General features: G+C 43.5%; 1 protein-coding gene across 1 annotated transcript in view; it reads left to right on the forward strand.

Moving 5' to 3' along the window:
• LOC136747528 (mucin-2-like) overlaps positions 1 to 9266 on the forward strand; it is a 46874-nt gene extending 37608 nt beyond the window's left edge. The window contains exons 35-48 of the mRNA XM_066700408.1: positions 169 to 388; positions 2686 to 2864; positions 3032 to 3101; positions 3453 to 3583; positions 3731 to 3762; positions 3907 to 4075; positions 4478 to 4582; positions 4803 to 4843; positions 5144 to 5266; positions 5725 to 5823; positions 6063 to 6191; positions 6727 to 6766; positions 7239 to 7362; positions 8539 to 9266. Coding sequence (XP_066556505.1) covers positions 169 to 388; positions 2686 to 2864; positions 3032 to 3101; positions 3453 to 3583; positions 3731 to 3762; positions 3907 to 4075; positions 4478 to 4582; positions 4803 to 4843; positions 5144 to 5266; positions 5725 to 5823; positions 6063 to 6191; positions 6727 to 6766; positions 7239 to 7362; positions 8539 to 8749 — 1673 coding nt within the window. The 3' untranslated portion in view covers positions 8750 to 9266. The remainder of the gene's footprint in view (positions 1 to 168; positions 389 to 2685; positions 2865 to 3031; positions 3102 to 3452; positions 3584 to 3730; positions 3763 to 3906; positions 4076 to 4477; positions 4583 to 4802; positions 4844 to 5143; positions 5267 to 5724; positions 5824 to 6062; positions 6192 to 6726; positions 6767 to 7238; positions 7363 to 8538) is intronic.
• Positions 9267 to 13497: the final 4231 nt, after the last annotated feature.

Below are 13497 nucleotides of genomic sequence, written 5' to 3' on the forward strand. Positions count from 1 at the left end.
TATGAGCATCCTATAGATCTGTACATGAAGTTTTACCTAAAATCCCCTTTCTTACCCAATGCTGGAAGCTTTGTTAACAAGTACTGTGTCATCAGTTTCAATCAGCCGTTGACTGTCCTGACAGTCTAACGACACAATGTCCTCCTTTCCTCTCCCCCCTCCATAAAGGAACCTGTGACAACACGCGAATGAATGACTGCCGGCTGCCCAGCGGAAACATCGACCCCTCTTGCTCCAACATGGCCAACCACTGGAAGATTACTGACAAGAATAAACCCTACTGTGAGACGCCGACCCCTGCACCACCCCCTGTGACTACACCGCCACCACCACCAACTACCGCATCTACACCCTGCAACCCACCCATCTGTGAGATCATCAACAGCAAGTAAGCAGGTCCACTTTCAATAATATCTATAAGCGAAAGCTGGAGATACATTATACAATTTGTGCAGAACTGTGCTTGTGTTCCACAACATGTGATACTATAGACCAGGGGTGGCGAACCTCAAGGGCCATCCGAATGTTCACAAATGTATTCACAGGCCACAACCTTAATTAATACACCTACATCAAAACATTAATACAGATGAAACTTACATTCTAATGCAAGAACAAATCCATTTTTTTCTAAACGCACACACTGCAGTCAAAACATACATAACTATATAGCCTACAATAAGCAAAAAGCTCAAAAATGGCATACAATAAGATAATTAAACAAAGTGTAGACATAAGTATTGGAATAATGCTCAAAAGCAATATTTTATAGTTCAAAAATAACTTGCATTCATCAAAACATAATTGTACACTAAAGTAAACATTTTCAACACTGTGTAAACTTTGTTTTCAACATACAAAGCTACAGTGAATAAAATCAGTGTATTTCAATAAACTATTTACTATATATTTAGCCGGCATACCTGACAGCTCGTACAGTCCACACAGGACACGTTTCTGCACTTTCCCTGGATGAGCTCGTACCTCACACTGCATTTTGACAGCCCTCTCCAGATGAACACTTTTACTCCACGAAAATATAGCATCGCAATAAATGCTCCTCCACTGATAATGTCCATGAATCATTATTTTGCGTGTGATGTGCCTGCACTATTGTACTCTGTACTGTGCAGTGGCAATTGCATATTGATCAGTAGAGTAAAAGCACTCGGTGCCATTTGGACCTGGCGTTTCACTCGCAATGTTTTCACACCACTGGCACAAACCCACAGATGATCTGTCATTCCCAGTATCACTGATGCCCCTGAATCAGTCATGTTCATACACACGGCATGTTCAAAACGGAGCTCTATCTCCGTTTCCAATCCATGTTTATTTGCGGGGTAATCACTGTATCGGCTCAATCTGACTGCAGTTGTAAGAAAACACCTTTAATGCTGTACAATGTGTAAGAGAATTTGGAATGCTTGGTTTTTCAGTCAATCTAAATAAATAGTTGAACTGAAAACTCATAGGTCAATTGGTTTCTCTTTTAAGATTCTTTTTAGAGGGAAGATGCGGTCAAGTCACAGATGTGCAATAATCATTTATTTTGACAAAAATAGGAAACTAATATCATTCAATTATATTACTGAAAATAAGTAATATTAAGCTTCTGCTGGATTACAGTAAGAAACAGATAATACCCATTTTCTACTTTCTCCTCACAGTACTGCTTATAGGCCAGTCTGGTCAGGCAGGAAGTGATGTGTCTCTCTCTGTCTCTCCTCTCCAGCTCTGTCTTGTGTCTCGTTGCAGGATGAAGAAGTTAAGAGAACTCAAATTCTCTTTGTTTTCCCTTTTATAAGGTTTCCTTCCAACCAATAGCATTTTGCCACCACCATGACTTGGGTGCCTTATGCTAAAGTAATTTAGAAGTGGGGGTCATTTCGAATTTGGCTAGGAGCCAATCAGAGGACAGGTCCCTTTTGGTCTTTGGTCATAAAGATAGGGTTACCAGGGCTACCAGGGGCTACCAGGTGAAAGGGAGGAGGTCTGTTTCCTCTACCAAACCAGATGGTATAGAATTTCCCATAGAAAAATACATTCTAACAAATAATATCTTACAAATGCATGTGTTTTTCAAGCACATGAAAGACTGTAGACAGGTAGAGTTAGCCCCTTGAGTGCCAGACTGACTCTATTGTAAAGGGCAGGCAGGATTATGGGTTATATTTGAGTTATTATGTATTTTAATGGCCGGTGAAAATAACCCAATTTGGGCTATTCGAGGTAAATGTTTATAACTTATTTATTTTTGTGTTTATGCAGTTAAAATGCAGTAGAGATGTTTATTACATAAGCTCGGCGCTTCTAGTGTTAAGTGTATGTCACAGAAATTATTTTTTTCAAATGGATCGTGAGGCCGGATGTTCCCCACCCCTGCTATAGACAGTGCCTTGAAGAAGCATTCACCCACCTGCTAAGTTTCCACATTTTGTTGCCGTCTGAGATTGTAATCATGAAAATGTTCAAAGCTAGTAGCTAGCTAGCCTATCCAAAAGGACTCACAGCACTCAATGTCTTCCAAAAGTGCTCCCACCAAGAATTGACTTAGGGGGCTGAATACTTATGCAATCAGTACATTTTAATTTATTTATTTTCTTTGCAAGTTTTGGTGACATTCAGCCTTGTTCAACCTTGTTGTGCTGCTCAGTGCTAATTTAAATGCCTGTCTTGTTTTAGTATCTTTGAAGAGTGCCACAAAGTCATCCCCCCACAGCCGTTCTACCAGGCCTGCAAGTCTGATGTCTGCCACATGCCCGGCACCAAGAATGGCTGCTCCAGCTTGGAAGTGTATGCCTCCATCTGCACATCGGCAGGAATCTGCATTGACTGGAGAAACGCCACCCACGGAGAGTGCGGTAAGGCCCCGTCTGTGACACGACTATGGAGGGACCACAGAGAGGTGCTGCACACTGACACACAGACATCTGACGAAAGCGGCTGTTGTTGTGTGTGTGTGGATTTGACATGGCCTGTTCACGGTCTCTCAGACCCTAACCCTCTCTCACTCTCTGCCTTCATGCAGTCTATAACTGTCCAGAAAATAAGGTTTACCTGCCATGTGGACCTACGGTTGAGCCAACCTGCAATGCCAGGTAAGGGAAAAACACGAGGGCACAGTAAAAACACACATCAACCTGCAATGCCAGGGAGAAACACTATGGCACAGTTAAAACACACATTTTAAATGTTGGTTCTCAACTCTCTTTATTGTCCACCATGGCTGGTCATTATATCTGATCTGGGGCTGAAAGACAGGAGCTCTGCACATTCACACACGTCACAATATACCGACAGACAGTAAACTTGTGGACATTATTTTAAAACATGAAATGCTGTGTATTATTATTACATTGGATCTACTACCGTATAAAAACTATTTCCTTTTGATTGAGAGTGAACAGAAGCTCCACTGACTCTGCATCATTTTTAATAACTTTAAACAGGTACAATGACAAATACATCATGCAAAGTGAGACCCGGCAAGTGACCAATAGTGACGTGAGGGAGGGCTGCTTCTGCCCCACGGGAATGACCCTTTTCAACTCCTTCTCAGACACCTGTGTGCGCTCCTGTGGTAAGAGCTGTGGTCACTGCATGCAGTATCGCAACATGTGTAAGAGATAATCCTGCATCTGGGCTCAGACTGCCACTGGGCGCTCAAACTGCAGTACAGTATTTACAGTTTTCACTGGTATAATGAACTGGTTTCTTTTCTTTCTAGACTGCACTGGGCCTGACGGAATGCCCAAACAGGTAATAACAACTTGTATGCCTCCATCTCGCCCCAGACATGTCTATAACTAGTCTATAAATCTGGCTGGGCAAAAACTCACAGTACTTTCACTCTCTTTAGTTTGTGAAACTCATGGGTTATTCACTCATTGTGTTTGCCTGTAGCCTGGTGAGACGTGGCAGAGTAACTGCAATGAATGCACGTGTGACTCAGACACAAAGAGCGTTCAGTGCCGCCCCCTGCCCTGTCCAGTCCAGCCCCCCGTCACCTGCAACGAGCCGGGCCAGAAGATGGTGACTGAAACCGTCAACTGTTGCAACACGAGCAAATGTGGTGAGTGACCAGAGGGGTGAGGAGCACACCCCCAGGGCCAGGGCGCCATGCCGTTAGCAGACCAGCTCTCTCAAGAGCTTCTAATACTGGAGAGAATAATTTAATGTAATGCTGTGTGTATATAGCTTGTATATAGGATGATCATCAGCTGATATTGTGAGCATAAAACAAGGTAACAGTGATGACAATGTGGCACCTTGAGAGGTACTTCCACACAGCGGCTGGTTCCTGACAGGCCCCCAGTGGGTGTCCTCAGGGCCAGTTCTGTTCCTGCTTGTCTCCATCAGAGAGGAATGCAGTTACCAGAGACAGCCAGTACTGTAGAGGGCGTGCAGTGAAGGCGTGTGACTCCTGACGCAGTGCGTTGTTAACGTGTCCCCCGATGCTTCTTCTGCCTCACAGAGTGTGATGTAAGCCTCTGTCCAAATACTCCGCTGACCTGTGACCCAGGATTCCAGCCTGAGATGAAGATCCCCGAGGGGGGCTGCTGCCCTGCGTACACATGCGGTGAGTTGACACTGCTGGGTGTCACTGCTTGTTGAGTCGAGCACTCAGCACTGTGTCACTGAATACACTGAGTTCTGTAAACATGTGCTATTGACCTAGGCATTCAATAGTCCCAGCACTGTTCTTCCCTGTAGGTAATGCAGTTTATACAACAGTTATCAGTATAATACAAAAAATGGGTTTCATGCCAGTGGTTTAAAAGTGTGCTCTTCCTTTTCAGTGCCGAAGGGTGTGTGCGTCTTCAATAACACTGAATATCAGGTGAGGACTCTCGTTGTTATTGGGCAGTGCCTGTGCAAGATAGGAGCAAGGAAGGGTGTGTAAAACCTGAATGGAAACAACTGATGGTTATTAAACCACCAAGCCTGCAGATGTTCATTAAGTGGGAGGTTTCTTCTCTTTCTTTGCTGTTTTGCTATGTTTTGTCTATCCTGCATTTTTTATGAGATCTAATTTTCCCTGCCAAAATGTTTCAACCAGATATGCAAGGGTGAAATGAAAACAGGTCAAATCTCCCGTACCCTCCATTAGTCTAAGACTGTGTCCAATAATCCAATACAGCCTGGAGTCGAAGTCCCTGAAAACTCATGTGACCACTGCCAGTGCAGCTCTAACGTGGACCCAAATACCAAGATGAACACCATTGACTGTACACCAACGGAGTGCGACAAAAACTGCCCGGCAGTAAGTAATCTCTCTTCCCCTATCTCTGGTTAATTTGTCCTTAAAAAATATTGCAGAATAAACAAAGAAAATTAAAGCACCAAAGCGTAGAAAAGCAAAGAGAAGTCACTGTAAAGCACAGAGAAACTGGCAAAGCAACTACCGAGTAAATTCACTGCCCTGAAGTTTCATATGGGGATGTTAAAGTGAAAGTGTATTATAAAACAAACTAGAGCCTGCAGCCTTTTTCTCACACTAACATCTCAACAAGAGTTAAAGCCACACATTGTTACGGTTTCTCAGAGAGAGTCACATACAACACACAACGATCTTTTATTGTTACAACCGAACATAAAATATTACTAAAAATAATAACACAAAATATGTATTTTTATTTATTTTAACATTAACAGCTCCTCACCCATTAATTGTCTGCCTGTGTCTGAAGCAACTTTTCCTCATCTGCACGTTCTCCACAGGGCTATGTGTACCAGGACGCCCCAGGACAGTGCTGTGGACAGTGTGTACAGGAGAGTTGTGTCATCAGTCTGCTCAACAACACAGTACAAATCATTGAGGTGAGCCTGCAGCACTCCCCACAGGGGGTAGCTTACTACTGGAAACACCCATCAATGTGGCAGACAGCACAATACTGGGCTATTGGCCACGTTCCACTGGACATCTGAGGTGTCCCCATGGCACTCACTGCTTTAACCGGCTTCATTTGAAAGGGGTTTGTGCACGGCAGCTACACAGTGAAGTTGTGTCTTTAGCCTTCATCTCCAGGCACTAATGAACCCCCCTTTCCCTCCGACAGCCTGGGAAGATCTGGACACCCCCCGGTGACAAGTGTGTGCACTACGAGTGTGTGCAGATCGAGGACCAGTTCATACCTGTGGAGGCCAAGATCACCTGCCCACCTTTCAACCCCATGGACTGCGTCCCTGTAAGTGGCTGAGGGGCGCAGGCCTGTATGCAGAGGAGAGTGCAACTCTACACCACACTAGGGGTTCACAGCAATACAGAAATAAGATTCACATTTTTAATTCATGTGATCTTGGTACAATCTGTCCTTTATAAAATGTATACAAAATTAAAGCAAATGTAAAATACTACTGAGGATCATGACATGCAGCAGTGCCCAATGGCATATAGTAGTTTGGATTTAGAATAAGATGTACAATGTATGAAGGACTGAGAAACTGAGACCTAAATAGTGTTGTGGGGGTATGTCTGAGGAGTATATGAGTGGATTATTACGACAAACCAGACGAGTGTACTGCAGTTGGGTTAATAAAACACTGACACCCTCAAGTGGAGCTATTCAGTAATACATCCCGTATTTACCTTGCTCATTTGTACAAGAAATCGGTAGACCAACACCACCCATAACACCTCTGTTATCAAAACCAAGTATTCATTTTTAATGCCAATCCCCTCACAAATGTGCAGAGAAATTATGTGTCTATTGATTATTGCAGGGGACTGAGACAATTGCCCCAGATGGGTGCTGCCCTGTCTGTAAGTATGCCGAGTCTTTTAAAACTAAAAAAAAAGTATTTCTCTCTGGTGATACCACTACAGAAATAAAACATCACAGAAATGACAGTTTAGGGAAACAATTTGGTAGTTGTTTTGCCCGTGGACATTACAAGCTCTGATCCTGGTGAATGATAGCTTATATTACTGACTTAAATTAATCACCATCATTGTTGCACCTCTCGATGCCTCGCTGCTATGCGGCTGAATCTTAGGCTGCTCGGAGGAGAGGGGATATGGGCTTCCTGTAGACATCAGTTTGAGTGAGTGATTCAAAGCCATGCAGAAGGAACTATATGACTAGGAATCCTGTAGTATATGCTTGGTGTAAGTCAATCCTGGGCTGCCGGTGGATTTTAGACGCTTGTTCGTTGAGCTGTGTTCCAGGGACTGTCCAGCAGGACCTGCCCGTTGCCTGTGACAGGTCGAGTGATCTTTGTTGTGTTCTGTTCAGGTGTTGTGATACCAAAGAACTGCAGAATTAAGAGGAACATCACCCAGCTGGTGAGCAGCGGCTGCCACTCCAGCGTGCCAGTGGAGATCACGTCGTGCGGGGGCTCCTGTGGCACCTACTCCATGTGAGTCTGAGAAGCGCTGGCGCTGCATTGCTGTGCTTCTTCTGTGTCCTTTACTCAATTGAAAGGTCACAGGTGTTGCAGGTCCATATCTTTTTTAATGTTTGCCCCCCCCCCATCAACCTTAGTGAGCCTGTGCACTCAGACGCACAATAATGGCACACTGGTTATAAGAACATAAGAACATAAGAAAGTGTCCAAATGAGAGGAGACCATTCACCCCATCGTGCTCGTTTGGTGTCCATTAATAACTAAGTGATCCAAGGATCCTATCCAGTCTGTTTTTGAATGTTCCCAAATTGTCTCTTCAGCCACATCGCTGGGGAGTTTGTTCAGATTGTGAGGCCTCTCTGTGTGAAGAACTGTCTCCTGTTTTCTGTCTTGAATGCCTTGAAGCCCAATTTCCATTTGTGTCCCCGGGTGCGTGTGTCCCTGCTGATCTGGAAAAGCTCCTCTGGTTTGATGTAGTCGATGCCTTTCATGATTTTGAAGACTTGAATCAAGTTCCCACGTAGTATCCTCAGTTCCAAGGTGAAAAGGTTCAGGTCCCTCAGTCTCTCAGTTGGACATTCCCTTCAGACCTGGAATAAGTCTGATTGCTCTCCTCTGAACTGCCTCTAGAGCAGCGATATCTTTCTTGAAGTGTGGAGCCCAGAACTGTCCACAGTATCCAGATGAGCTCTAACTAGTGCATTGTACAGTCTGAACATCACTGCCCTTGTTCTCAATTCTACACTTTTGACAATATACCCTAACATCCTGTTTGCCTTTTTTATTGCTTCCCCACATTGTTTGGAAGGGGAAAGTGATGAATTATAGTGATGTAATTATAGTGGATATTTTTGTTACCTGCAAGTAATACCTTGCACTTGTCCACATTGAATTTCATCTGCCAGGTGTCGGCCCACAACTGAATATTATCTAAGTCCCTTTAAATAGCCTGTGCTGCCGAGATTGTATCTGCTGAACCACCTATTTTAGCATCATCTGCAAATTTGACTCTAATTTGGTTAGAGATATTCATTATTTTTTCTTCATTATTTATTTTTTAATGATGTTGTACTCCTCCTCACATCTGAGCACCAGAGGACTGGACTGCACTGGCCTTGCCCTCAGTGTACACTGGCACTGCTCCCTCCCCAGCACACTCACCCCTCTCTCTCCATCTCCCATGCACAGGTACTCTGCTGAAGCCAACACCGTGCAGCACTCCTGCTCCTGCTGTCAAGAGATGGCGACCAGCAAGAAGCAGGTGCAGATGATCTGCCCAGATAAAAGCACCTTCACCTACTCCTACGTCTACATTGAGCAGTGCGGCTGCCAGAAGACCAAATGTGTGGACAGCAGCACCAGCGCCCCATCCTCCAAGGAGCGTAGAAGGCGACGATGAATGAGAAACGAAAGGACGACCTCGCTACGCTGATTTAAAAACCTTGTATTAAGTTTTTGAGTTCAGTTGTTTTATTTCTATTTAACTTACATACATTAAGCTTTATCAGTCTGCTGGTTTTGTGGATTTATGATGGTTCTTTTATATAACAGCTGGGTACTGCTGCTGTATACTATATGTGTTGTTTCTGTTACTTTGTTCATTTACGTTTCCTAACTTATTTATTCTGTGGTGGAAAGATATTTCTGTTTTTTTTTTCTGGAAGATCTGTTTTTTATTAAAATTGCAAGGCTTTCAAATATACAACACCTCTGGAGAAACAGGCCATTTATATAGATTTGATTTGCATAGATGTTTAGAATATGTGCAATTACATCTTTCAATGTGAAAGACTTCCATTTTGTTTAAAATATGAATTCCATAATCTATGGAAATGACCATACTGACCGAAATGTACCTCTTCCATTATCCTGTAAAGCTCATGAATAAATCTAAGCATTTAGCATACCTATATTTACCCCTGTGTCACTGCAAAGAATTCACTGCAAATACACTTACAGACACATCAACACAAACTCCGAAACATGTCAATGGTCCATATTAAAACAACACGATTACCATTTTGAGATTCATTATGGTAGAAAAACTAAATCCCTGCATTGCTGTTTTTGTTTCTGATTGAGAAGAGTGAATCGGTGAAATGTATTTAAACAGTGGAGTCATGGTATATCTTCATTTTCACTGCAATATAGTGAGACGCACTAAAGACTATAAACGAAGATCCTGTTTTTAATCAAGATAGTCAATTCCACCTATTTAATATTGGAACTTCCGTCTTACTAGAAACAGTGCATTATGGGAGTCACAAAGAGTTCCGGTGGCACTTTTCTCCTTATCTATATAATAGAAAACCTGCCTCATTTCATATTCAGAGCTTTCTTTTTAAAACACGAAGCATATGAATTGTATTACAGACAGCCCTTCTTAACACATATGAGTTATTATTTCAACTAGGTTTGTGTGGAAGTTCGAATCCGCTTTCGCAGATGTCGCACATGTTTCGAAAATCCTAACTCCGTCGAATACTAATTTGTAGCAAAATATTTTTGTCTACCATTGCAACACGCAAATGCATGTAGTAATTCCGATTCGGATGCTGTTTCACAGACAGATGGGATGATGTGATTGTACAGATAGGGCTGTAATGCTGTCCCAGCGCACCAGACCAGAGCGATTCCCTGAGCAGCGCGGACCCGCCTATGGAGGCTGATCAGTGCCAAAATTATATATATGAAACTAATGAATGTATAAATAAATGTTGAAATAAATAAACAAATAAATAGATGAATAAATAAATAGATATATACCTAAAAAACATCATCCATACATCATAATTCGGACCCAAACAATCCCAGTGATGGTGATGAAGATGAAGATGCAGACTGTCCGCTTTTACAATGTTGCCATAGAAAGTGGTCGGAAGTCAGACGCAGAGCGATGGCGGACAGACGTGTTTCAATGGAAGTTAAAACTTAATAGTTTCCATAATGTATTTTGTTTTTATTCGGGAAAATATAGCGAAATCTGCAAGCTCACACAGAATCTATAGATAAAGGGAGGTGTTAAATTAAGTCCTTTATTTCACTCTATTGCATTAATGTTAGGCTTTATACAATGTATTGTGGAACACATACATATACAGATACAGATAGGAAGGCTATATTCATAGCGTAAGGATTCAGGGTTTAATGTTTATTTCAACATTTATTTTTACATTCATTAGTTTCAACATGTATATATGTATTTCCCGTTTGTCTCAATGCGCTTCTACATTTCGTAGCGTCTCTTGTATTTCTTTTTTTTTCGATGTGACAAAACATTGAACTCTGTCAATCAGAGCTGGTGGGCGGGACCAGTGCGCGTATTGTCCTATCCAGAGCTCATAATCATCTTCATAATCATCTTCATGTTCGTCTTTATAATCATGTTCATAATCATGTTCATCTTCATGTTAATAATCATCTTCATGTTCATAATCATGTTAATAATCATCTTCATGTTCATCTTCATGGTCATAATCATCTTCATAATCATCTTCATGTTCATAATGACGTTCATCTTAATTTTGGCACTGATCACCCTCCATAGAGAGGAGCAACTACATGGAATTTAATTATAAACAAAGCATGCTTTTAATAAAAGTTGTGGGAAATCGCTTTCTACATATTACATGTGTTTATTTTTAGTAATTTTAGTAATTTTGTAGGTGATTGTGCATATGTATATATAGTGTGTATGTGTGCATGTGTGTATGTATGTATGTATGTATGTGTGTGTGTGTGTGTGTGTGCGTTTCTTACCTAAACATAAACTGGGACATAACATGCTCTTACGGTGCCCCTCCATTTGCCTCTTGCTAAATTACGTGTTTTACATCAGTCTGGCACTGTGTTATCTGAGCAGCTGAATTAAAGTGCTCTGCAGGTTAAATTAATATGCACATTATATTAAACATGTTACTGTGCAGTAGCAGGTGAATCCTGTGTTGTGTTTCAGTGCTGTATGTTTGGGCTCAAATGGCGGTGGGATCCAGTGATTGTCCAGCTTTTGGCTGCAGGTCTCTGCACACACAGGGTGTTTAATGAAGTGCTGCTGTTGAAACCGAGACAGTCGATTCCCATCCCATCAGAGATCAAGGCTTCCAGCCGGAGAGTCTGTTCTTTCCCCTCAACGGCGGCTGGCCCCTGTGGCGCTGGTCAGGCTGCGAGCCACTGGGCTGTTGCGGTCTAGCTTGAGGCCTCCCCTGCCTCGGCCACGGTCTGTTAGGTTGCTGATGTTCCCACAGACGGTGTTGTGGCGGCCGTCTAGTTTGTTGGAGGTCAGGATATTTGGATGACGACTCTTTGGCCTTCACTGACTGCTCAATGGAGAGGTCCACCGACTCTCCAAACGTCTGGCCCGGGGTGACGGGAGAATTAAGGAGGACAGACTTCTCTTTGTCTTGGAGCTTTGCCTGCGTCAGCCACAGATGGCGTCTGGCTGCCACCATAGCTGCGAGAGATCTTGAGTTTCTAGCCCTCCTACGGCGCGTTGCCTCAGTAAATGCCGCACAATGCATACAGCTGCCTTCTCCCGTCAGTGCATTCCTGGTGTGCTCCTCTCCTAGGCAACGCACGCACAGATCGTGTCCATCGCCCGAGGGCAGCTTGCCCTGGCATCCGGAACAGCGATAGAAAGCCCCTTTCGGCTTCATGCCTGTGAGAAGGTCCGTCTCTAGATCGTCCACGTCCAGACCCTCCAAGTATATCGACCAAAACCAAACTCCTCCGCTCTGATACTGTCCCCCTCGATGATGAAGTCGAGGTTGTCAACATCGAGATCCAAGAGGTCGACACAGGTGTCCAGAGGTCGAGAGCGGGTCGACATGAGCTCGTCGAGAGGTCGATGGTTGAGGAATTGATGAGGTAGGTCAATGTCAACAGCAGGGTCGAGGGATCGACGAGGTTGATTGATGTCGACAGCAGGGTTGAGGGATCGACGAGGTTGATCGATGTCGAGCAGCAGGGGCGAGGGATCGGTGGGGTTGGTCGATGTCGACAAGGTCGAGGGATCGACAAGCTCGGTGTCGAGAGCTGTTTTCGGCATGTCAAGCGGGTTAAAATCTGCCAACAGAGGTCGAGATCCCAAGGATAGAGCGGGCGGTACAACCGCGGGGAGACTGCTCCGTGGAGTAGTCTCCTTCTCTACCCTCTCCTATCGCCACTCGAATCTGTAAAAAGAATAAAAATGGTACAGTAAAATCGTGCAGTAGATCTCAGAGGAGGGACCGAAGTGGGCTCCGAGCGACACTCCTACTGCACACTTACCTCCAAGAGAAGCTGAAACGCAAATAATACAAGAGAAAAGACCGTAGTCTGAGCTCCAAAGAGATAGAGAAAAGAATAATCAAACGATATAATCTGGTGAGGAAAACCTAACTCTGAAGAGTAGGGGAGTGCACTTCTCAAGCTTCAGGGTCGCAAGCGAAACCGTCAGCACATTCACTGGCAGGTGAAAGAAGAAATGGCAGGGAGTTGTGTCAGGAGAAGACTTTTCACAGACGCCGGGGGCGGGTCTCTCCTGACAGCAGGGCCCCTATTGGGCAGCTTTGGTACATGTTTTCAATGATTGGCAGGTCAGAAGGCTCTTCCCATTTGGTAATGGCTGTCTTTCGATTTGAAAGGGAATGCCCATCACTAACAGACATCACTGAGACCGGCGCACCCTGCTCACTGATTGGGTTAGGAAGAACCGTCACCTAGTGGACCAATGGAGAGCCATGATCCATGCCTCCCTGTAAAGCCCGCCCTCAAGGCAAATCTCGCAAAATGAAAACAAAACATGCATCCACAGAGCCTCAGTTCCAGTTTTGCTCTCGATTTAAAATCATTTGCTTTCAAGTTTTTTTTTTGCTTTTGATATCATTATTTTTGTTTACAATTCTATACATTTTGCTTTCAATTGTTTTATTTTTGCTTTATTTGTCTCGGTTACAATCTAGTTATTTGGAATTCGCTAATTTGAGCCATAGGGTCCCACCAGCCTGACGAATTCAAACCCAGTTCCTTCGCGGCGCAGGCGTAGTTCACACACCGGACCGGTCTCTCGTGGCACAGTCCTAATTAGCGTTTCGATTGTACTTTAAACTTAAAACTTGTATTCAATACATTGATAAAATAAAATAATTAATTAAATAAAATGCACTTTAA

The sequence above is a fragment of the Amia ocellicauda genome, chromosome 4 (assembly GCF_036373705.1).
Source record: "Amia ocellicauda isolate fAmiCal2 chromosome 4, fAmiCal2.hap1, whole genome shotgun sequence".
In the NCBI taxonomy this organism is placed as follows: domain Eukaryota; kingdom Metazoa; phylum Chordata; class Actinopteri; order Amiiformes; family Amiidae; genus Amia; species Amia ocellicauda.